Source organism: Neltuma alba, unplaced genomic scaffold (assembly GCF_004799145.2).
Source record: "Neltuma alba isolate B1F8T4 unplaced genomic scaffold, ASM479914v2 tig00013522_pilon, whole genome shotgun sequence".
NCBI classification, from domain to species: domain Eukaryota; kingdom Viridiplantae; phylum Streptophyta; class Magnoliopsida; order Fabales; family Fabaceae; genus Neltuma; species Neltuma alba.
Genome location: NW_021637740.1, coordinates 125290 through 149710, shown reverse-complemented (window position 1 = coordinate 149710; position 24421 = coordinate 125290). Strand labels below are relative to the sequence as shown.

The window sequence follows — 24421 nt, the reverse complement described above, 5'->3', positions numbered from 1 at the left end:
GATGGACTCTTCAAGAATTTGACAATAATTGGTTCCTCATCATGCGGCGGGAGTGGTGTGGTTCTCTGAAATTACACCCATTTTTTCAGCATATTGTGGAGAGTTTGTGATAAATGACACTATGATAAATAACACATTTTTCAGCTCATTATAGACCTTGCTCTCTCAACATTGCAAGAATCATGCTGTTCAACATCAGAGTTTTGATGAGTTAATCAACAGTGAATCTCAAAGAAAAGTGCAACCTCCATTTCCATTTTATATTGCTGATATCTCGAAAATAATTTTGATTTTCACCACTATAGCTGATGCTTGATAGTGACATAATTTACAACACGGCACTTGAAAGTGCTAATTTATAGTAAGCCTCTAAACAGAAAACGGATGATCCTCATCAAACTTGCGATCACAGAATGCATGTGGTCCAGGTCCTGTGAATACAAGGGGTGGTAGCTACCTAACCGTCCAACCAAACTGCTCTAACATCAGGTCCATGGTAATCACGGGGATATTACAGAACTGACCCCATCAAAGATCCTGATACGCGAATGCGATGGGGGAGCAGGACCAGAAGTAATATGGCAAACAGCAGCATAAAGATGACCCAGGCTTTGAATTTCGATAGAGACAGATGGTAATTCAGCGGCACAAACAAATTTCGTTTCTCAGACGAATTTGCTTCTGGTGATGCCATGACCCTGTCACTCCCAGCGTACCCAGAAATTTCAGAAATATTGGCGCCACTGGGACTCGAGATGTTTGATTTGGCGGTTCTAACAGCCTCGCTTTGGTCATTGACCACCTTTCCCTTGACTTGCTGGGGTTCCTCCTCTATCAGCTCCGCGGGCCAAATTGCTGCCTCACTGGAATCTAGGGAAGTCCTTCCAGTTGCCTCTGAGCTATTTTCACTTGTCTCAAAGGCGGCATCATCGTCTTCCTCGACAATATCATCTTCTGTTTCAGTCGTTGCACTGTCGTTGTCGCGCTGCCCCTCATTAATCTCTACGGGTTTTAGGGGCTCTCGGGGTTCACTCTGATCCACCTCCTTGACACAGGGGCGGTCCGCTGAAGACTCCAGACCATCTGAGCTATTTTCACTTGTCCCAAGCGTGACATCGTCGTCTCTCTCGACGATATCATCTTCGTTTTCAGTCGTTGCACTGTCGTTGTCGCGCTGCCCCTCATTAATCTCTACGCATTTTAGGGGCTCTTGGGGTTCACTCTGATCCACCTCCTTGACACAGGGGCTGTCCGCTGAAGACTCCAGACCCTCTGAGCTATTTTTACTTGTCCCAAAGGCGACATCGTCGTCTTCCTCGACAATATCATCTTCTGTTTCAGTCGTTGCACTGTCGTTGTCGTGTTTCTCCTCGTTAATCTCTACGGATTTTAAGGGCTCTTGGGTTTCACTCTGATCCACCTCCTCGAAAGAGGGGCTGTCAGCCGAAGACTCCAGTCCCTCTTCCCCAACGCCGCTATCGTTGAACGACGCCGTACTTTCTGGGGGATAATCATCCGATAGCACGATCTCCTGATGCAGACTCGGGGCGCTCTCCTCTTCGATGTAGGTTTTAACCTGCAGATCAGGCTTGTCCTCCTGAACCAAAATTCGGCGAATTCTTCAACGTTATTTATAAAGCCACAGACCAGGACCGCATATAATTTCACCGGAAAAAAAAAAAACGATGACGGAGAAGAAATGTATTACCAGAATCAAAGTTTGGCCGGGGAGTGACTCACAGGAAAGAACTTGGTCCTTTCTCGTATTTGATGTTTCATAGCTGGTGGAGCAGCAGAAATGAATTGATGAACCAATAGAACAACACAAAAGACAAACAGACTCCCGTCTCACGACGGATGCTGGCATGCAAAAGAGACAAGAATCCTAAAGGACGATGGGATTAGGGCATACCATGCAATGTCATGATTGGCGGGAGAATCATGAAGAGAGGGGGTGCCTCGGGAAGTGTGGTCAGATTGTTGGGGTTTGGGGGGAGAAGTCCTGGCCTTATTTCGCTTGGTGACAAAAGAAGCGAGGGCTATCAGACCGGTAACGGCCAGGGCTCCGCCGAAGACAAGAAGGCCCGGAACAGCAGCACCGCCTCTGCCAGCGCTTAAGGTCTTGCGGCGCTGCTTATTGTCGGGGATCCCTTGAGTTTGGCGCGCCTCCATCTCTTGCTCCTATTGTTGGGTGTTGACGATTCGCCTGCGCTCTGGTGGGTGCTACTCACTCCTAGATTGTTGTGCGGCAATATAAGACGGGTAAACTGGACCGATGGCTGTTGACTTTTTAATTTTTAATTGGCAATGGCGATGTAATGAAGGGAGAGAGAAGTAAAAACCGGGCGGGTGGGATTCGTTGCTTGGCGCGCCTCTACCTTCCCCATCTTGCGAGAGGGACACGTGTTTGGAAATCGCGTCTCCCATCTGCCATACAACCCATGCATTTGCTGCCTAATGCTTGCCTGCTTTACCTTATTTATGACTTGCCCCTCCTCACCATTGGCTGGCTAATTGATGAATCAATCATAATTTGACGCGCATTGCTTTCTCCCATTATTTCACATCACAATCCATTGCTCCATTCACTCTATATTTTATGTCCCCTCCTCCCAACTATGAAAGCCTTCGGCACCGAAAGCCTCCAGAAACTGTTAAATACACACTCGACTCAAGTCAGGACCTTGGCACCATCCAATCCAAAATCCAAAAAATAAAAAATAAAAATTGTGCACTGTGCTTTGACGGATCTGCCTTGCCGGTGCCTCGCTTTACCTGTTCTCCTTGCTGTGAAGTCATCCACCCGCAACCAACGATTCCCTGCTTCTCCTGTCTAATCCGCTCTTCATGTTCTTGTCGTGAATGACCAACCAACACGCTACCCATCCAATATTAGTTAAGTGCTCATGTACCTGTATTTTCCACTTTCTTTAATATAAACTTAGTGCATAGTCAACATTCAGACTCAGACTGGGACTAGGACTGGGACGACCTTTCATTGTTCAATTAGTCTTCCCATTTTAAATTCTACAGTCCAAATACTGTGTGTATTCCAAGTTTTAGGTCATCCCACTTTCGAATGACGCTCGGAGAATTTATTTTAATTTAATTAGCACTCCGTTTCAAAGTAACCATCGTTCTAGAATTCTGATTTATTTGCCTTAGAATTTTAATAAATAAGATCTTACATTAACACAGGACAAAAACGAAATAATAGACCGTCACTTTAGTGCTTAAATAGGGGGCAAACTAGACAAAGAGGAAAGGATGGAAAGGAAGGAAAGCACCAGTGATGGCATTGTTGAGTGCAGCGAGAGACAGAGGAGGCTTCCAGGTAAGCCTTCCAAGTTGCAAGGCAATATGGAGCTTGTTTGGCAGGTTTTTTATAAGCTGAAAAGTAGTTTATTTTTACTATTAGCCCGATTGGAAATTGCTTAGTGTTTAGTTTGACTTAAATCTAAAATGAGCTTATCTAATTTAAGCTAGCAAACATATGTTGTGGGATAAGCTAATGGATCTGGCTTATTGGATTAGTGATTGGAGCTTATTTACTGTTGTGATGTGTCAGGCTTTTTTTTTTTTTTGAGTTCGGCCATCCCTAATTTAAAGTCACTGGTGTTGGAGAAACCGAAATGGAACAAAACAAAGCACATGAAGGGCTTCTGTGTTCAACCAAAACACCAGGTTGCATTTTTATTAGCATTATTTTTTAATAAAAAAATGTGTAGTTGCAAAAACATGCACAACGTGAAAATAAAATATCACAACGAAAATGACTGATAATTTATGATAAAATTAATAGAATGTGATTGTCCCATTTATTCATGTAAAATTTTCATTTACTTTTTGAATAAAATTAACGCTTTATAAAAAAAATAAATATAAAAAATAAATAAATTATAAATATTAAAAAATTAATTAAATTACATATTTGTTAATAAATATATCTTTCTCTCTTTCAAGTTATATATAGCTAATAGAGATATTTTAAGAAAAAAAATTATAAATTTAAGAGACAAGATGGATTAAGATATTATATTTAGAATCAAAATAAGTTTTTTCTTATAAATATTTTTTATGATTTCTCTAAAGTTTTAAAATTTAATTCACTTATTAAATTTGACTTCCTCATATTAAATTATTTTAATTTTATTATATTATGTGAAATTATTTTTTTTAAACATGTTTCATTATTTATTAAAACTCACACTTATTTTGATCATTTTACAACTAAACTTACTTTTACTTAACCATAATTCAAACAATTTTTTACTAATTTTACTTTTCAAACTAATTTTTTTGAACTCTAATCCAAATATAATTCAGCTTATCCAATTTAGCTTTTACCCAACTTTACTTTTTCATAAGCTAAATTGATAATAAGCTACTTTTCTAATTGCTAATCCAAACAGACACATGACCCATTGTGGTGGGTTGCCCCGCTTTAGAAGCTCAACGGCGCCGTTTTCGAATCTGTACTTGTTAGAAATGCAAGAAGTTCAGAATGATGTAGGGGCCCGGGCCTCCGAGGGGGTGAGTTCGGAGCCTGCTTTCCCAAAAAGCCTTCAACGACCAACCCCGGAATCAAATGGGCTTTCTCTCACCAATCCAGCCCAATTTGAGTAACTGTCCAGTATCCACACGGGGGTGCCCCAGTTGGATCTTGTCTTCCATAGGAGGATCTGGGTCGGTTGCCTCTCTGAGTTCAAATTTTAATGAAAATAAAACAATTCCTGTATAATACTAAGAGGTAATCGCAAAAAAAAAAACCCTAAAATTTAAAAAATACAGATAAGGATACCTAACAACTTCACTATGAGTTTTGCTGTATTAACAACTTTGTAACATATTATTATTATCAAAAGCCATAATAAAATTGTCACAAGCCTCTATCTGCGTTTTTTAAATTCCAGAATCTTTAATTGCGATTTTCCCTGATACTAATACCAACAATATCAAAGCAAAATAAATATTAAATTCAAGCGTGATTTCTTTTGTGCTTCTTCTGGGAATAATAGATCTTTTATGTTCCAGCAAAATGTGTTGTGATTTTATTAAAAAATAAGAAAATATTTTTCTTGGCAGAATGATTATATTAATTAATATTGTAATAAATGTATTTGTGCTGGTTCTGGATCCTTGCGAGGTCGGGGCTGGAGCTCCGCGCGATATTATATTCTCGCAACAGGGTCTCACTCCTCAACAAAATTTGATGGGGTGCGGGTCAATCACAGATTATGCCCACAAGATGGGCATACCATGTGCTGGGTGTTTTGTTCAAACTTCAAACACAGATTCTCATGCTCCTCACCTAGCGTCTATCTCATTCCTTACTCCCCCTGTTTCTTACGTAATTCCTCTTCCTATTCTCACTTCCGCACTGTTAAAAATACCAACTTGTCTGCACAGCTCTGTGCAGGGGAAGGTGCTGGTTGACCCCAGGCAATTGTTCTTTCTGCCTTCTTTTTTTTATTTTTTATTACTCATTATAATTTTTAATATAAAAAATAATTGAATAATTCGATTATATTAAAAAATAAATTAAATCAGTTATTTATAATAAATAAGTATTATTTTTTTAAATATTCTTACTAATTAAATATATTGGTTAGAACTATCTTATAAAAAATAGATAAACATAATAAATAAAATAAATTATAATTTTAGATTTAAAATTAAAATAAAAATTAAATAAATTTTATATTAAAAATAAGACGTCGCATAACTTTTCAACTATTTATTCCAAAAATACAAAGCCGCTTCTCCCTACTTTTTCTTTTAAATTTCACCGACAACTATTAATGGTTTGCATTTATCTTTTCAACGAGCCCATCCTTGCTCCTTTTCAAAAGCCCGCACCCACTTATCGAAAATCTAAAGATTATAATCAAGTGTGATTTATTCAAAAAAACTGTCTAATACTCTTTACTCTTCTAGTCTTATTTATAATATTAAAAATATATTTTTTATCTTATTTATAAGATGTTGAGAGAAATTTTTATATGAATATATAATTTTATCTTTTATTTATTATTTTGTTGATTTGTTTGTATAAAAGATAACTTTATATTAAATAACAAAAGTTAAAAAAGCAGTAAATAAGTTAGAAAATACTGTAAACAGGAGCGACGCGCCACCTGCTCTCATTTTCAACTACAAAAAGGCCGCTTCCTCTCACTTTCCTGCTCTACGTGTTCATCTCACAGTTCGATAACGCGAGAAGATCTCTTTGGTTAACGCATTCGCTTCGTCGCAACTTTCAAATCCATTGTGCATCTCTCTGAAGCTGGATCAACCATGTGTGGGGGTGCTATCATCGCTGACTTCATTCCTCGCCGCCACGGTCGCCGCCTTACCCCCTCCGACATCTGGCCTGACACACTTGGAAACCACAATGATTTCCCCTCGGAGTTTTCTCCCTCCGTTCCCCTCCAAAAGCCTCAACTTTCCACAGGTCATTCTTCCGTCATATACTAATACTAGCTCGTTTCTTTTTAACGCCTTCTGACCTCGTATTTGAGATTTTCTTGCAACAGTAACTGAGCAGGTTGAGAAGCCCCCCAAGAGGCAGAGGAAGAACCTTTACAGAGGGATTCCAGCGCCCGTGGGGTAAATGGGCTGCGGAGATTCGCGATCCGAGGAAAGGGGTTCGTGTTTGGCTCGGCACTTACAACACTGCGGAAGAGGCTGCCAGGGCCTACGACAGAGAAGCTCGTAAAATCCGCGGCAAGAAAGCCAAGGTCAATTTCCCCAACGAAGACGAGGATCGCTCCATGCAAGCTCGTCGTGACCCACCGCCTCCGCCTCAACGCTCCGACGCTGGCCCGAGAAGTCTGAATCTGGAGTTCGGTTATGATCTGAACCAAGCCGGGGCAACTTATTCTTCCCGTGGGGGAGTGTCAGGTTCGCAGGGTAGTTACTCGACGATGGAATTGTTGGAATCGAATCAGAGAAAGGGGATCGAGGGAGGGAAGACGAAGAAGGCGGGCACAGAAAGGGAGGAAGAAGAGAACCAAGCAGGGGAGCTATCGGAGGAGCTGATGGCGTATGAGAATTACATAAAGTTTTATCAGATTCCATGCTACGATGGCCAGTCGGCGACACGAAATGCCGTTCAAGAGAACGTGTTGGGTGACTTCTGGAGCTTCGACGATGAAGGCATCGCCGCATGCATGACGTCGTCCGCCATGTGAAGAAGGCGTTTTCCGGTTTGTTTCATGGGATTGGGAATGTAAACTGGGCAGAAGTGGTGGTTTTAGTTTTAAGTTTCTTTGTGATGTGGGGCTGTAGATTTAGGATGACGTTGTTGGATTCTGAATTTGGTTTGTATAAATATTATTTCGAGCTTACGATCCCGATTCCTGTTTATTGAGAAGTCATCTCACATCTGGAAGTTAACATATCATATCTCTCTTCATCGTCCTGTCGCCCACCGCCTGGGTGGGGGATGATCAAAGTTTAAAACAAACATCCTAAACATGAGCCGTGAGTAAATGGAGCCGTGTGATGGAGGTTAAACAAGAATAGCTCGAAAGATTTGCCAAAGTAGTGATGAATTTCCCGTGAAACAGATTTTTGTTTTTACATAAAAGGATGAAGGAGACGGCAGAAAAAGAAAAGAAGGTGGTAAAATGTGAGGAAAATGCAAGGATGAAAATAATAGAACGGAGAGAAGGGGATGAGATGGAAAGGGGACCAATTCCGGTACCAGCGCCATGATGTTTGTTGGTAAAATCTAAATCATCCAATACCGGTTGAATGATTTAGATTTAAAACTTGTTAGTTAATAATTTTTAAAAAACTTACAAAAATACTTTTAAAAATTAAAATATTAAATATTAAATCCTATTAATTCATATTAAATTTAAATGACTAAAATTTGAATAACATCCTCCTAAAACTGGTTTCCAGGGAGGCTGGTGGCGGCAGACAGCGGGCGCAGTGGGTTTTGGAATGGCTTTGGGGAGTGTGGAGTGTTGGTGCTGGCGTGCTGCTTTCAGGAATCCACCCAGGTGGTTAGGTACCTCTACCGTCATTCATTCCATGGGCGCCTCCTGAATCCACTCATGATTTCCTTCCACCATTTTGTTCCATTTTTCCTCCAAACCCAAAATTTCCAAAACAAAACAAAATAAAATATTTTGCTATTTTTCGAAGAAAAAATTAATTTTCAAATTCATACAATTTTACCTTTTTTTTCTTTAATCAAGTCTCCAAATTTTTTTATTAAGTCATTGCAATTTCATTCTGTTTTTAATAAAAAACTTATAATTCTTCTCATTAAATTTTTATAATTTTACATAATTTTTTAGTTTCATGCTATTGATAAAAGGTTAAAAATTATTTTAAAAAAACAGCTTTTCTCTTGTACTGTGGGCTTACTGGATCACTACTGTTGTGACAGCAGGCCCAATAACTGACTTCCATTCTGCATTGAGGTTCATCATAGGGTAACGACCACAATTGAGCCCAATTCACCCCAAACTGGGGCAAACCCTAGGGTTTTCGATAAGCCGATATATGGTCATCGTCTCTCCAGAACCATAGCATTTGCAGCAGATATCCGGCTGGACGAAAATGGTGTCGCTCAAGTTGCAGAAGCGGCTTGCTGCTAGCGTGTTGAAGTGCGGCAGAGGCAAGGTTTGGCTGGATCCCAATGAAGTCAATGAAATCTCCATGGCCAATTCTCGTATGCTCTTACTCTTCGTCATATGGCTAATCTTTTCACCATCATCTCTGTTCGTCGATGTTTTTTCTATGTCTTATTTCTTAATATGCTTAGCATCGCTTGGTTGCTGAGAGTTTTCGGAAGAGGCGAGGCCGAACTCCCTGCGATCGGAACTTCACTGTAGCTTCTGCTGGGGTTGGCTATTATTAGTTTTTCTTTTCTTTTGCTGGAGATTGGCAAGCAGTCGCATGGCATCGTCGGTTGATGGATGCAACTTGTCTCTGATAAAAATCAATGGAAAATCTTGCATCTGTTAACTTTCTTGATGATAGTTATCCTTATTGATCCTCTAAATACCATATTTTCATTTCTTTTTGTACTTGTATGGATAGGCTTCATGCTACCGTCGCCTTAGGATCACAACACCATCTCTTCGGAATGCTTTATTCTGAGAGGGGATATCAGAAATAAGCTCGTGCTTCTTTTAATATCCGTTTAGACGAGACATGATATGTGATTGTATTGTAAATATCAATGAGCGGAGGAGCTATGCATTCATATTCCGTTTACCCAGACATGTATTTAATATATGAATATTTGGTCTTCTATACTTATCTACTGAATGAATTTACATTCGCAGGCCAAAACATAAGGAAGTTGGTTAAGGATGGCTTCATTATCAGGAAGCCAACTAAAATTCACTCTCGATCTCGTGCTCGGCGTATGAAGGAAGCCAAGAGAAAAGGACGCCACTCTGGATATGGTATGTGTTTCTCAACTTGATTGGGTTTGACGTGAATTGATGTGAGATTGTTTGGAATCATATTTTGGGACGTTGTCACTGGTAGTTTGTCAGTTCAAATGGTTTGCTCGATATTTGGAGAACGTGAGTTATAGATACTTGATATCCATCAAGCATTTATGAGCGGACCATGATGAATACAATATCTGGTTTTGGTCATAGAATAACTATTTCAGTGCATTGCTCTTTGGCCTCAAAGGAGAGATGCAGTATCATTAATTGATATTGATAATATTCACCTAAATACTGTTAGGTAAGCGCAAGGGTACGAGGGAGGCAAGGCTTCCAACTAAAATCCTCTGGATGAGGAGGATGCGTGTGCTCAGACGCTTGCTTCGCAAGTACAGGGAATCCAAAAAGATTGACAAGCACATGTACCATGATATGTACATGAAGGTGAAGGGTAATGTGTTCAAGAACAAAAGAGTTCTGATGGAGAGCATACACAAATCTAAGGCTGAGAAGGCAAGAGAGAAAACGTTGTCTGACCAGTTTGAAGCCAAGCGTGCCAAGAACAAGGCAAGCAGGGAAAGAAAAATTGCCCGAAGAGAGGAGCGCTTGGCTCAGGTGAGTCTAGAATTTAATTACCTGTATGCCTGCAGAATTGGATTTTCATAGAACCGGGATTTTGAAGTTTGGTTTGCTCTTTGTAAATGTTCAGGGTCCCGTAGAAAAGGCACCAGTAGCGCCACCTGCTCCTGCTCCCCAGCCTGCCCAGTGAGTGTTGCACTGTTTTATCTATTTCAATTCTCTCAGATTTTCTTCAGTACCTTTATGTGTGCATATATATATGTGTGTGTGTGTGTATGTTGGCCTGGAAATTTCTAGCATCTAAATGAATACGCCTTGTATGCAGAGTATCAAAGAAATCCAAGAAGTAAGTCAAGAGTCACGTATTCGAAGGTTAGAAGGATTTTGAATTACCAAAGGCCCTGACGTCCTCAGTTACTGTGCTAAAAATTAGTTTTCTGGAGTCTCCTTTTGTTGCTGTAGAACCTTGAACAGTATTCTAAGTTAAAGCTTTATAATATTCCTTGTACCTTTGCTTAATCGTGTTTTTGGTATCAAGTCACACCTCGTTTCTGTCGTCTTTACTAATAATTGTGATCGGACGGGAGGCTTTTTCCCTTCTTTTTATCAAAGAAATCCAAGAAGTAAGTCAAGAGTCACGTATTCGAAGGTTAGAAGGATTTTGAATTACCAAAGGCCCTGACGTCCTCAGTTGCTGTGCTAAAAATTAGTTTTCTGGAGTCTCCTTTTGTTGCTGTAGAACCTTGAACAGTATTCTAAGTTAAAGCTTTTATAATATTCCTTGTACCCTTTGCTTAATCGTGTTTTTGGTATCAAGTCACACCTCGTTTCTGTCTTTACTTAATAATTGTGATCGGACGGGAGGCTTTTTCCCTTCTTTTTGGCCCCTTCCTTCAAATCAGGTCGTTCTAAGATGTTAAATGTGTTGACAACTGTGATCATGACTAAATGGTGCTTATTGTTCCAAGCAATCGAATTCTGGTGGACTTGAGGAACAAAATTTTCTCTTTTGAGATATCCGTTTTTTTAACCTGATTCTAGAAGCTATATCCTAACACAACTCGTTTAATACAACCTTGCCACAAATAAAATGACATGGTTTTTTGGTTGGCTCAGAAGAATAAACTAGGGCATGAGACTTGAAATTCGGTAGGCGCTCGTCATTGGATTAAGGTGTGTTGGGATCTTGATTCGAAGAAGTTATCATATTCAAACCTTCCTTGTATGTTACGATCATCATATGTTGAGAGAAGCCAACAGGTATGCTTTCAGCATGTCCATGCCTTGCTGGCGAAGTTATCCCCTCCTCCCATTTCCATCGTACAACCATTAAAAGCGTATTATTAAACACAAATTTTCAAGGAAATAACCAATGATTTTTTTTTCAAGTTATATCAGTGAATGATTCAAATTATTATGATTTATTGATCTGTAATAATGCCATATGCCAGGAATGCTGACTGATGTAGCATATATTTGGTATCTTGATTTAATCAGTAGTTGATAGCGATCTAAGCTTTCTTTTAAGTTTTGATCGTGTAGAATTCAAGCGAGTTAAATGCCCTAAAAGTCTCTGCCTTCGATTAGATACTATGAATATCATTTTCCTCGTATGAAATTTCATCCCAGCAAATCTACTAATTTAAGATAACCCGGCCAAGCTCGTGGGTCCCACAGTCCTAATCCCCTTGAGCACGTCTAAAGTCTCAATTCTCTTTTTCCATTTGTCCTTTTATTCATTTTGAGATCCCAAATTCCAAATCCCCAGCGCCCCAACGGGATTCTATGTTTATGATCTCCCACCCAATGTTGCTTTCAAGTCACTGCTCACGAATTATTTCCTCATTTATTTCTTACTGATAAAAGCCACCTATTTATTCTATTTGTTTTTCTTTTAATCGCCAACCATCTGTTCTTTTAGTTCGGTCTTACGAAACTTCAATGATACCTAACTGTTTTATATAAGTAAGTTTAAAAGTTTCAATTTTTATCAATATTTATAACGACACTTGTATCTTTCTGGTTAAAACGTGGGGCGAAAGTCTGAACTCGCATTTTCTACTATCGGGGAAAATTCTTTAGATGTTCATTCATTATTAATTGTCGTCAACTATTACCTTTTCAATGTATTCTGTATGAGATGATTGAGATTGATATTTTACCAAAACATTATCGGAAATATCGTTCTTCTTTTTCACGGAAGTTAATTCATCATTAATCGTCTCGAAAGATTTCCCTTTCTGCATCTTTTGTCCAGGATAGTTGACATTGATTTTTCACCAAATTAATATTTGAAGTATAATTAATCAGAATTATATTATAATAAATATTCAATCTAATCCAATAATAAATGAATGAGGAAATCGTGATTCTCGGTAAGGCACGGTGTGGGAACAAACCTCTGATTATTCATACAAAGGTTTTGAATGAATAAATAAAAAACAATGAGTGAAAGAAGGGTGAGATGGAATGGAAATGTTCTATTTTCGGCCGGTGATAACTTTCGGCCATTATACTTTCACCGGATATAATATGATTGATTTTTTTCCTAATTCAGAATTAAAATAATACTTTCACCTCTGATTATAATGATTAGACATTTCTCAGGGTTATCCTCACGCTTCAACTTTCAAACTGTCTCCCTGCCATTATTTTCTGACATGATATTACAGATTAGGGTTTGTGATAGTTGGACCCAACCCCTGTTTAACACAACCTTACGGCTGACTGACGGACATCCTTGTATTATTGAAAGTCAAGGAAGTGCAGAAATATTAATTTGACCTGAAAGTCACATCGACCCCGTTGTTTAAGAGTGTATGTGAAAACACTCCAGAAAAAGTTGAAATTTGGTGTCGGCAAAATGGGAGATTTAATTGAGGATTTCATCGCAGATCAGTGGATCTAACAGTAGTAGTAATTATGATGAATTATGATAATATTTTATAATTATAATTTATAATTTACGATGCCCTCGTCCTGTCCTGCCCTTGCGTGATGCGTGGAAGTTAAATATACGAGGAAATGAAACGCAGTGCTGGCTCTTCCTTTTTAGCTGTCGTTTTCTTTCATCGCAGATCAGTGGATTAACAGTAGTAATTAAAGTTGATTGAATTATAATATTTTATAATTTATAATTTATAATTTACGATGCCCTCGTCCTGTCCTTGCCCTTGCGTGATGCGTGGAAGTTAAATATACGAGGAAATGAAACGCAGTGCTGGCTCTTCCTTTTTAGCTGTCGTTTTCTCCTACCACCTCACCCTTGCTTTGTTTCCTTGTGGAGTGCTTGCTTGGCATTATATACGAAACTGCTCTGTTCACCTCCCTCTCTCCTCCTCACTTCGTCTTCACTTCTGCTCCTCCCACTGCTTCACTGGCTTCGGCTTTTGAAGCAACGGCAACTTCCTCATGAAGAGGCTAGTAAGTACGTTGTTTTATCTTGCGATGAATACCGGGAGCAAGAACTGTTCTTTTTCTTTCTGTTATTCTCGCCCGTTAAAACACGATGCTCTGTTCATCGGTTGTGTCAAGTTTGATGATTTCGAATTTTTTTCATCCTGTAGCTAGAAAAAGTTTCTCATTTGGATCATTCCGGCCCACTCTAATTCATCTTCCGTGTTTGTTTTTCCTTTTGGTGTGTACGGTGCCTTCCAAGTGTTTAATTTTGAAGAATTCTCTGAAAATGCTAATTTGAGGACATTATAGATCGGTGGTTATGTTAGGTGGGTTGTTTGATAGATCTGTCTTGTCTGTTAAAACTGATCAAAAGATCTTTTTTGTAGTTAACGTTGTATGGTTGATTGCTTTTGTCCATTAACAACATCGTCGAACTGTAATTCCCATATGTAATCATTATAGCGGTTCGCTAGTTTCAATTCCATTTTCCTCCTCCCAATTCTTGTCCCAAAGTTACTTTCGTTCAAACAATGTCTTGGTAATGAAGGGCAGAGGCATTATTATTTCAAACAGACGAAAGAACAGAATATTTGATTTGCTGCTGAGGAAGTTTTATCGTTGTTTTAAAAAACCCAATGCGTAATTATGCTTCGCATGTGCTGTTGAAATTAGTAATACATTGTTTATGAAGCTGGCGATGGACTTTAAGTATTCTGCTTCGTTACAGGTGGCTCTGCTTCTTCTGGCATTAAGCAGTGCTCTGGAGAGTAACGGGGATGATGTTAATGGTGGACCATGCGAGCACAGAGCACTGGATGCGAGGCCTCACAGTGTCTCAATTTCAGAGTTTGGGGCAGTAGGAGATGGGAAAACACTTAACACCGTTGCCTTCCAGAACGCAATATTCTATCTCAAGTCCTTTGCTGATAAGGGCGGCGCACAGTTATATGTCCCCTCAGGCACATGGCTCACCGGAAGCTTCAACCTTACCAGCCACCTCACTCTCTTCCTTGCCGGTGGTGCCACTATTGTTGGGTCCCAGGTTTTCATCTTCAATTTTAACCCTTTCCCAGAATGCAGAATTAATTGTGTGGATCCGGTGAGCAATTTCAATGATGGCATTTCAGGATATTGACCACTGGACTGTGGTGGATCCGCTGCCTTCTTATGGTGGAGGGACTGGGGCTGAGGGAAAGAGATATCGCAGCTTAATTTACGGACAGAACTTAAGTGATGTGGTTATTACAGGCAAGGTCCACTGCCCTTTCTTTAGTTCATTTACAGTACTGTTGCTTTGCTTAACTTGTCATGAGCAATGAATGTGTCAGGTGACAATGGAACTATCGATGGCCAGGGCGCTTTCTGGTGGGACATGTTCAATTCTCATTCCTTGAATTACAGCCGACCACATCTCGTGGAATTCATAGGTTCTGAAGACATCATAATCTCAAATTTAACCTTTTTAAATCCTCCAGCCTGGGACATCCATCCAGTGTATTGCAGGTACATGTCCTTCACTTTTCATGGCATGAAACTGTTCCGGTTTTAACATTCCCTTTCTGACACAATGCAGCAACGTTCGAATTCACAATATTACAGCTCGTGCACCACTTGATTCCCCATACACCAGTGGCATAGTTCCAGGTGTGTGTACATATATATATATGTTCACATTTCTGCCTCTTCTGTTAGGACTAGTTTCAAGTGGGCACAGTCATCATCGTAATAGTGGTTGTGATAGAAATAGCATGTGAAACTTGCAGATTCTTCAGACAAAGTTTGTGTTGAGAACAGCAATATTAGCAGTGGTCATGATGCGATTGTGCTGAAGAGTGGCTGGGATGAGTATGGAATCTCATACGGCAAAGCCACCTCGAGGGTCCACATCAGGAGTGTTAGGCTACAATCTTCATCAGGAGCTGGCCTGGCTTTTGGAAGCGAGATGTCTGGAGGCATATCCGCCATAATTGCGGAGCACTTGCAAGTATTCAATTCCTATGTTGGCATCAAAGTGAAGACAACGAAGGGCAGGGGTGGCTATGTCACAGACATTTTCATCTCAGACGCACATCTGGAAAATATATATATGGGACTCAGCATCGATGCCTACTGTGGTTCCCATCCGAATGAGGACTACGATCCAAGTGCACTTCCCGTTGTTGGTGGCATTACTTATAAGGACGTGGTTGGTGCTAATATTACTGTTGCTGGCAATTTCTCGGGATTAGTTGATTCGCCTTTCTCGTCAATCTGTCTTTCCAATGTCACTTTTTCAATCAGTTCCGAGTCGTCGTCCCCTTCTTGGTTTTGCTCTAATGTCAAAGGTTTCTCTCAAGAGGTACATCCTCAGCCCTGTCCTGATCTCCAGAGCTCCTCTTCTTCTTCTTGCTTTGCCTTCACATATCCATCGACCTACGTCTCGAGCTTATGAGGTGATCGCAATCACAGTGATTCGTTTCATTCAATCTGTACATGAGACCCAGATTTTATATTCCGCTTCTTCAACACAATTTTCCAATAAAAGCAAATTTTGATGTAAAGAGGTTCTTTCTCTTCAACGATTCAATCAAATTTCCATTTTCTTGGGGTTAATTCTGCCCAGAATGGTGCCCGATGGCCAACAATTATATTATATTCTTTGACAAACCTCATCACCTTAATGTATCACAAGCAATTAATGTAAAATCAAACACACACACACACAGGCAGACGCGCGCACACAGAGTCTGTACCATTTATTATGCATTAATGATAGGCCACAGGTTCAAAGTGAAACCGTGAATTCCCCACTTCAGACCTTGGATAATTTTAGATCGATGACAAACTTTTTAGAAAAACTAGGCATATTTTTTATAAGTGACTAGGATGATTAATTTTCTTAACACTATCGTGTTAACTGGTTTTGCAGTTGAAAGCTCAAGACTCAAACTAAAAGAGATCGTTGGACCCAAAAAAAAAAAAAAAACTAAGAGATTGAACTGTCACGTTTGATCATGCTGTCAAAGAGGCTAACGGCTACATTGACTGGCTCACCTATAAGCATCAGAAGACAATCGGAGAGTTATGATCTTTAATGATCCTCCTCCCTCAGTAGAAGGCTTTAAGTTGTTGACTTGGGGCTTGTTTGGATCAATGTTGTAAAACTCTTCTCACATACTTATCTAATATTTCATAAATCACATTTAAAAAGTTACTTATAAGCCATTTCAAACAAACCTTTAAATTAGTTTTGATTTTTGCAGGCTTTTCACTGTGACATTGTAATTAATTTTTTTAAAAAAAACTCAAAATAGCATCTAGAAAATGACCAATCTAATTAATTAGATTAGATGTTTTCGATAAAACTGATCAAGTTAAATTGACTTGTTTAATAAATTAGAAGTTTAGAGAAAGTCGCATCATAGATATAATTAACATATATTTACAAATTGTAACATATACTCTAGTTCTATTAATAAAATAATAGTGATTAAAATAGTTTTAAAATAATTAATATAGTGGCTTTTTAATCCGCATAAGTACGTAAATTTAATTGAATGAATAATATCTTAGTAATCATTAAGATATTTTAATAACATATACTTCGAAACTATATCATTGAGATATTTTAGCAATCAAATACTTATTGAATCACAAATAAAATATAGGATAATTTTTTAAGTGAAACACCCCGTTTTAAATTATTTAATTAAGTTGGGTAATGTGTGATGTAGATTGATTGGGGGGTGTTTGGCATTACATAAAAGTGCTTTTGAAAAGTACTTTTTCGTAAATCGAAATAAACTCCTCTACATATATTTTATATATCGTAAAATCACTTTTAAAATTATAGTTTGGTTTTCATCCAAACACCTCTTAAATGATTAAATTCAACTAGATATCAGTGTAAAAAAAAAATATCGAACCAGACCAGACGATTCAATCGGTAGACTAGCGAATTGGTCAGTGGTCTGGTTTGATTCATAAGCTAAATTGGGGACCGGTTCAAACCGGTGTGAACTGATAATGAACTGGTTTAAATAAATATATTAATATTTATTCTATTTTTTCTCATTTAGCTCATAATATCTCAGTTATTATAGATTTAAATGAATTTTGATGATGAGTTTGGTATCACCGTATCAATAAGTATTAATTTTAGTTATTGAAAAATTATAAAAATCAAAATTCTCAATATTGTTGTACTTTATTATTATTACAATCAAATTCTTATTGTATTTCCTTATATTTTGTTATTTTTAATTAAATTATACTCCTCCGGTCCTTAATACATGACCCAATTCTTGAGTTGGTTTTGATCCTAAATATAAAACCCATTTCTCATATTTATCAATTTTCTCTAAATTACCCCTATGGATACTCTCTCAACCATAATCAAGTAGAAGAGGGAGAGAGGTATTAAGAAAGATGATTATAGTGTTTTAAGAAAAATGTGTCACTTTTCTTATAATTAACTAACTTACCTAACTTTCTTAATCTAATCAAATTAGTTAAATGGGTCTTATATTAAGGACCGGAGGAGTATTATTTTAATATGATTGATTTGATCCCGAGTTAACCCCGATCTGACCTATTAACTCTTGAACCACTACCTCAATTGGTTTAATGTCCAGTCTAGTTTTTTGTTCCTCAGTATTTCAATCAGGCCAGTACAAAAAATCAAAGAAAGATTACTCATTCTAGCGTTTCTTGACCAAAAGGGCGCGCATCAAACCACCGCAAATGCATTTTTGTCCAGAAAAGACCATTGCAAATGCGTCGCTCATAAAAATTTAAAAAAAACAAAAAAACTCCTTGCAAATGCAACTGTCTGAAAACTTTACATCCCTGGTGGCTACAAAATAAATTAAAGAATGTCAACGTTCAAGCAACGGGCATCATTGCTGCATTATGTGTGTATAATACAAATTACAACAATTACAGACCAAAAGAAATTAAAAATTATATGGCAAAACCTCTCATTTTCCATCTAAAAAAATTTATATAACAAAAATCAGAAATCAGAAATCAGGAGAAAAAGGGAAAAAAAGATCACTCTTCTGTCTGATACAATATTCACTTTCTATTTCCAGTCTTCCGTTTCATGTCAACGGGAGCGGGATGCCTTCCAGTTCGATTCAAGACTCCATTTGGCTGTTTCCGGGAAGGCGAGGGAACTGGCGAACAATTCACATTCTTGCTGTAGGATAAAATAACACCCAAAAAAATATATTATAAAGCATAAAAGTAAAAATTACGAGTAAATTTAAGGTGTTGGCATGCTGCTAAAAGTGCGTGTTTACATTACCTCAACTCGGGGCTTTTTGGGAGCTTGGATACGGACTTCTTAGTCTTTGAGCCAATTCCATTGGCCACGCTGGTGAGCTTGGAATGATTATATTGCCAAAGTAAGTCAGGTTCCGAGGAGTCACTGGTTACAGCGTCAAGATCATCCATGTCATCTGAACCAGCAAGGTTGAACTGATTGCCTCCCATAAGCATATTAAAAGATCGTTCTGTGTATACTTTTGAAGAATCTTGGAGATATTTCTGATAAAACACCTCAGATAGCTGTCCATTGTCTGTCTCCCAACCCCCCAAGGGGCTCTCAAGTTTGCTTGCATCTTGCTTGTTTACCATCACCTTATCGACCCATTCTCCCTGTCCAATTTCTTTATCATCTTCCCCGTAGTTTTGAGCAGGACTCTTCACTGGGGGCCAAGGTGGTGAGTTTGCGGATATCTCGTCAAAATCAAGGCTCTGTGTTTTTGGCCTCCTGGTGTTACTGTGAAGCTGCAGGATTAAGAAACATTAATAACCGAACACATTCTTCTCGTCAAATATTCCAACAGCTAATGCGAAGCAGTAATTTGCTTTGTTGGTTCTTTGAAATTAAAACGATAAATGACTTCCTCAGATCATACGCATGTTTTAGCCCACTATAGATCGCTAAGGGGATTCATCTTTCCTCGTATTTATGCACGATTGAAGAGCATTGGAATTCATTACCAAAACATCGTTAGGAAAAGCACTATACATACCCTCATGCTGCCTACCTCACCCATTATATCTGCACCCCGCTGGTTTATAGGGTAAGGTGATAGATCACCATCCTTTGTCCTGTACTTTTCATTGCTGCCAGAAAAAGGATGCACAACCGGCTAAATGAATTTCTTAAACCTTACCAAGTGAATCTTGTGCAGTAACTGAGTGAGCTTGCTGTTTCTGTATGGGACATGTGGATTTTTCTGAGCGAGTGATGCGATGACATCACCCAAAGCTGAGAGAGATTTATTAATATGCTGTGCCTCTTTGAGTCTATCTCCCGTGGCCTCAGATTTGTCTACCCTTTCACTTCCTGCCGCCAAATCAACCAGATGCATGCACCCACGAAGAATGGCACCAGATGTCAAGTCTCTTCCTTGAACATGAACGGTCAAGCAACTGCCAAATTGATCATTTCAACGCAACAGTTAATCATGTTTCGAAATGCACCATACACAAACAAGAAGCATTAATACCAGGAAAATTTATAGGATATACCTATGAGAGCGGCTGCTACGGTCATTAAGGGCCGTTGCTCCAACTGCGCGATTCCTCTGCCCCAGGCTCATTAGATCAATAACATCAAGGGTTGATGATACAGGGACAAGGCTTGCATCTGGTACACTCAACCCCTTATGTGAACTACTTCGAATTTCTAATGTGTCGATGATTAAGGCCAAACATCACCGCTCAAAGCTGTTTCATTTTAAGCTTTGACAATATAGAAAAGGAAATAACAATAACAATAAAATAGTAAGAATAAAGTAGCTGTCAATGTCATCTGTATTATCTAACCTCTGAGGTTTTAATCTTCTACAGCCATATCAATAGAAGGTCACGCTATACCTAGGGGTACAACCCTTTTACGTAAGAAAATCAAGTGGCTAGTAAAAGGATATCTTCTGTTTGTTCCATCAGTAACCAGAAGATCCCTGACTTGCTCGTTATAAATCTCAATCATTTGAACAGCCACATCATAGCGAAAAGTGTCCTTTCGTTGGTATGCTATATGAAACAAATCGCTTAGAGCCCTGTAATTTACACCCTGACTTTTCTCTGTTATCTCTTTCGGCCCAGTCTGCATGTCAACAACACAAATGAGCACTAAATTTTTATATTTGTCAAATTTCTAGGGATAACTTGGCGTATCCTACCATAGTGTAAGTTTTTCCTGATCCTGTTTGGCCATATGCAAATATGCAAACATTATAACCATCAAGGACAGATCTAACGAGTGGCTGCATATCAGAGAAGACCTCCGCTGCAACGCGAGGAGATACAATTTCAATCATTAAGACGTAAAAATCCTCGAGATAATTTAATTTATAAACAAACTAACCTTGGGTTGTGGATGGCCCAAAGATTTTGTTGAAGTTGAATGTTTTGCGCCCTTTTCCATTCCTTGATGGAATATTTCATTTGAACAGCCACATCATAGCTGTCCTTTCGTTGGTATGCTATATGAAACAAATCGCTTGAGCCCTGTAATTTACACCCTGACTTTTCTCTGTTATCTCTTTCGGCCCAGTCTGCATGTCAACAACACAAATGAGCACTAAATTTTTATATTTGTCAAATTTCTAGGGATAACTTGGCGTATCCTACCATAGTGTAAGTTTTTCCTGATCCTGTTTGGCCATATGCAAATATGCAAACATTATAACCATCAAGGACAGATCTAACGAGTGGCTGCATATCAGAGAAGACCTCCGCTGCAACGCGAGGAGATACAATTTCAATCATTAAGACGTAAAAATCCTCGAGATAAATTTAATTTATAAACCAAACTAACCTTGGGTTGTGGATGGCCCAAAGATTTTGTTGAAGTTGAATGTTTTGCGCCCTTTTCCATTCCTTGATGGAATATTTATTGTGATAGTTCCCTCTTCCATACTCTCCACTGTACTCATATAGCTTGATTGTCCGGGTAAGAAGGGTCTTACTCGACAATACACCCTAATACTTCCTGTTTAAATAAATAACTATCCTTAGTCTATTTTGGGATCAAAATCCTTAGAAAAGCATAAATGGGGCTTAATCTTAAGATAATCAGTAATCTTAATACCCTTAAGATCCTGGACTTGGTTATATAGTTTACGATTTTCTTCAAGAACCTTATGATATCCAGAAGCAGCATGAGCTAATCCGTGAACATGCATTCCTATAAAGGAAAAGTGCACGATCAAATAAGATGTCTCATCCAACAATCTCATGGTGGAAAACCAAAATATCTTCATCTCAAATATTTACCAAGATTTGAAAACTCCTCGTGAAACTTCATGCTCATGAACTGCATACCAGCTTTTGTGGTGTGAAGAGTATGCCTTAGTTCCTATAAAAATATAAAGACGAAAACAAAATATTAATAATCAGATTAACAAAAGGCAAGGCTAATAGAATTATTATTACATAGCTGCTCCCTACTTGAATATGTCTTTGCTGGTGATCAAAGAGCATTTGCTGTTTCAGAAGTTGGTTTTGCAGTTCTTCTTCAGCAACGCAGTTTCTATGAATTATATCCTTTTTACTTATTACCAATGGAGTCTTGTTCTCTACCTGATCAATTCAAAAGAGCAAGTCTAAGAAAACATTTTTTTCAATGTCATCATAGTGTTAGAATTCATGGAATATGTGAAACACATGTTTTGTCACCTTTTTATCTCCCCCCACAAACTTTGATACAGGGCGGTTGCCTTGAGAAACACTCTCTCTTGACGTAGTTTTAGTCTGAGTTACATGATGAACAAAGAAATAAGAAAAGCTTGTCATAAATATCAACATAAAAACAAATAACAGTACTAAAAGGTGAAGAATATTGTACCGGTTCACCTTGGCGTGCAATCCGATGCTCAAACTCCTCTACAACTTTGTTTAAAACAGATTCAACCAACTGCTCCATGCAGAAGAACAATACAACTTAAGAGGCAGTGTCAAAGGCACTCATAGTCTTATTGGTGACAATAAAGGGGCTAAGCTAACTGATATGCATTTATAATGCGCGTTTTAACATCCTTTCAAACAGCAGAAATGAGTAGGTAAACCACACAAACAATTGAGAAGCATTTTTATGATGATACTAGACAGACTCCCAGATAATATAGCACACTTGAAATCTGTAATGCGTAACTTGATTAGAAGTTTCTGATTAAGTTCTGTCATGGACCCAGAAAAGTGCATATCTACTTACCATTGGGACTTCGTCAGGTTTCTTATCAGACAGAATTGCATGAACGAGCGAACTCAAAGAATGAGAGCCAGACTGCAAAAGCATGAGCAGTCCAAACTTTTATTTAATTGTCATGTTTACTATAGAAAACGAGCAGATATAATGACAAAAAATTAAAGCTTACCGACCATTTTACTAGAGTCAACGTCAGTGGGAGAAGCAGTCACAGATTTTTCATTGATGGATGAGTTCCTTGACAACGAACTAGTAAAGGGCTCTGAATTTTTTCTCACAAAAGATTTTCCGGAAGCTGTGGCCTTAACAGTTCCACCAAACTTCCATGCTCCATTTGCCCCCGTCTGTTTCCATTCACCATAGGATTTAAGGCCCAAAACGCAGTTCACAATCCGAGCTGACTTTCCCCCCTAAAATACAATAAAGTAATGAGCAGAAAACCAAAACTACGAATTTTAAAACAACCAGAACGCAGATATGCTAATGAAATATCCAGTGTTAGTTGCAATCAAATTCCCTGCGGTTGAAATCCTTACACAGAAAGAGTGAAATAATAAGATTCTGGTCCTTTACATACTTGTTCCAGATCAGATGCCTCAAAGGTAGGGAGTCCGATTTCTTGGATAGCCACAAGGAAGTTCCTCACGTTTTCAAAATATTGAAATGCCGACAATGGTGCTCCATCTGGGATCATCGCAGAATCAACAGGACTTTCCACAACCTACAAAGAAGGGTAATTAGTAGATAAACTGTAATCAGCATATGAAATATAGGAAAGTAATTGAGATGGAGCTCACCTTAGGCACAGCTCCAGGTTGGACCTTATTAATAACATTGCAGAGGATAATCCCACTTCTCAAACCAAGTCTAAACTCTTCCTCAGAGGGTTCTGCTGGTAAATCTTTAGCGGCAACAACTCCAACCATTTTTCTCAGCCACCCTGCTGCTTCGTATCTTCTTGATGCTGCATTTTAAAATTTCTTATAAGCGATACTAACGACATTCGGTGGGATTTCAAAAATGTTATGGAAAAAAAATATGAGCAGATCAAAGGGCCATAGACTTATCGGAGCCGGAATAATAACATTCTCTAAGCTTGCTCTCATCATGAGTCATGGAAAAAAAGGTTCAGACAGAAACTATAGGTGCTGGGTACCACATACAGCTGAAAAACTAGGCACCAGATAATGCATATAATCCGCCATTCCTAAACTGATTTTCTCAAAAACAGAGAAGAATAAAAAGGAGAGGCAATTACCAGCTTCCTCTGCTTTCCTCGATTCTAAATCAAGATCTTTGAGACGAGTGCCGTGCTGCTGAAGCACATCCTCCACCACCGATGCCACCGAAAACGATAATGCTCCCTCTGCAGCCATCGTTTCCTTACTAGGCACTAAACAAACTGCGAGCTGACCTTGCAATCCCCCGCCAAAAACCAAACTCAACAATTCAACTCGTCAACAGTGAGCAACATCATTCATGGAATAAGCATTGATCAATTAATATCTGGAGCCGCTTGAAGAGACGGAGAGTCTGATTTCACAGAAAAAAATAAAGATGAGAAACAGAGAAGAGAATTAAAAATGGCAGGAATGTGCTCTCTTGATGTTGACGTTGAGTGTTTTTGAGGTTTCTTTTCTGTGTTACCAAATTCAAACACTCACATCCTCCATTACCTTTTGCTTTTCTCTACCTCTAACAAAGCATAAGCAGGTGCTCCCACAGATAGCTCTCTCTCTCTCTCTCTCTCTCTCTCTCTCTGTATCATCCGCTTTATACTCCCACTAAGTTGGTTTTCTCTTTCCCATACCTCAAT

At 38.7% G+C, this 24421-nt stretch overlaps 3 protein-coding genes and 1 pseudogene across 3 annotated transcripts; 3 read left to right on the top strand and 1 right to left on the bottom strand.

The window, feature by feature from the left end:
• Positions 1-231: 231 nt before the first annotated feature.
• Positions 232-24421, bottom strand: LOC114738057 (kinesin-like protein KIN-14I). The gene is made up of 18 exons (XM_028926068.1): positions 24282-24421; positions 23864-24138; positions 23403-23569; positions 23183-23326; positions 22779-23015; positions 22612-22683; positions 22246-22314; positions 22077-22151; positions 21849-21980; positions 21675-21756; positions 21490-21585; positions 21292-21390; positions 20764-20838; positions 20579-20685; positions 20324-20502; positions 19923-20084; positions 19565-19823; positions 232-1597 (listed from the first exon to the last, which is right to left on the bottom strand). The coding sequence occupies exons 2-18, from the start codon at positions 23979-23981 to the stop codon at positions 512-514; spliced, it is 3159 nt and encodes a 1052-aa protein (XP_028781901.1). The 5' UTR covers positions 23982-24138; positions 24282-24421; the 3' UTR covers positions 232-511.
• Positions 6143-7377, top strand: LOC114738060 (ethylene-responsive transcription factor ERF071-like; annotated as a pseudogene).
• LOC114738062 (60S ribosomal protein L19-1) lies at positions 8534-10494 on the top strand. The gene is made up of 5 exons (XM_028926073.1): positions 8534-8689; positions 9309-9431; positions 9724-10037; positions 10132-10187; positions 10327-10494. The coding sequence occupies exons 1-5, from the start codon at positions 8578-8580 to the stop codon at positions 10349-10351; spliced, it is 630 nt and encodes a 209-aa protein (XP_028781906.1). The 5' UTR covers positions 8534-8577; the 3' UTR covers positions 10352-10494.
• On the top strand, positions 13341-15992 carry LOC114738059 (probable polygalacturonase). Its single transcript, XM_028926072.1, has 6 exons — positions 13341-13424; positions 14128-14442; positions 14528-14648; positions 14729-14903; positions 14974-15044; positions 15164-15992. The coding sequence occupies exons 1-6, from the start codon at positions 13413-13415 to the stop codon at positions 15829-15831; spliced, it is 1362 nt and encodes a 453-aa protein (XP_028781905.1). The 5' UTR covers positions 13341-13412; the 3' UTR covers positions 15832-15992.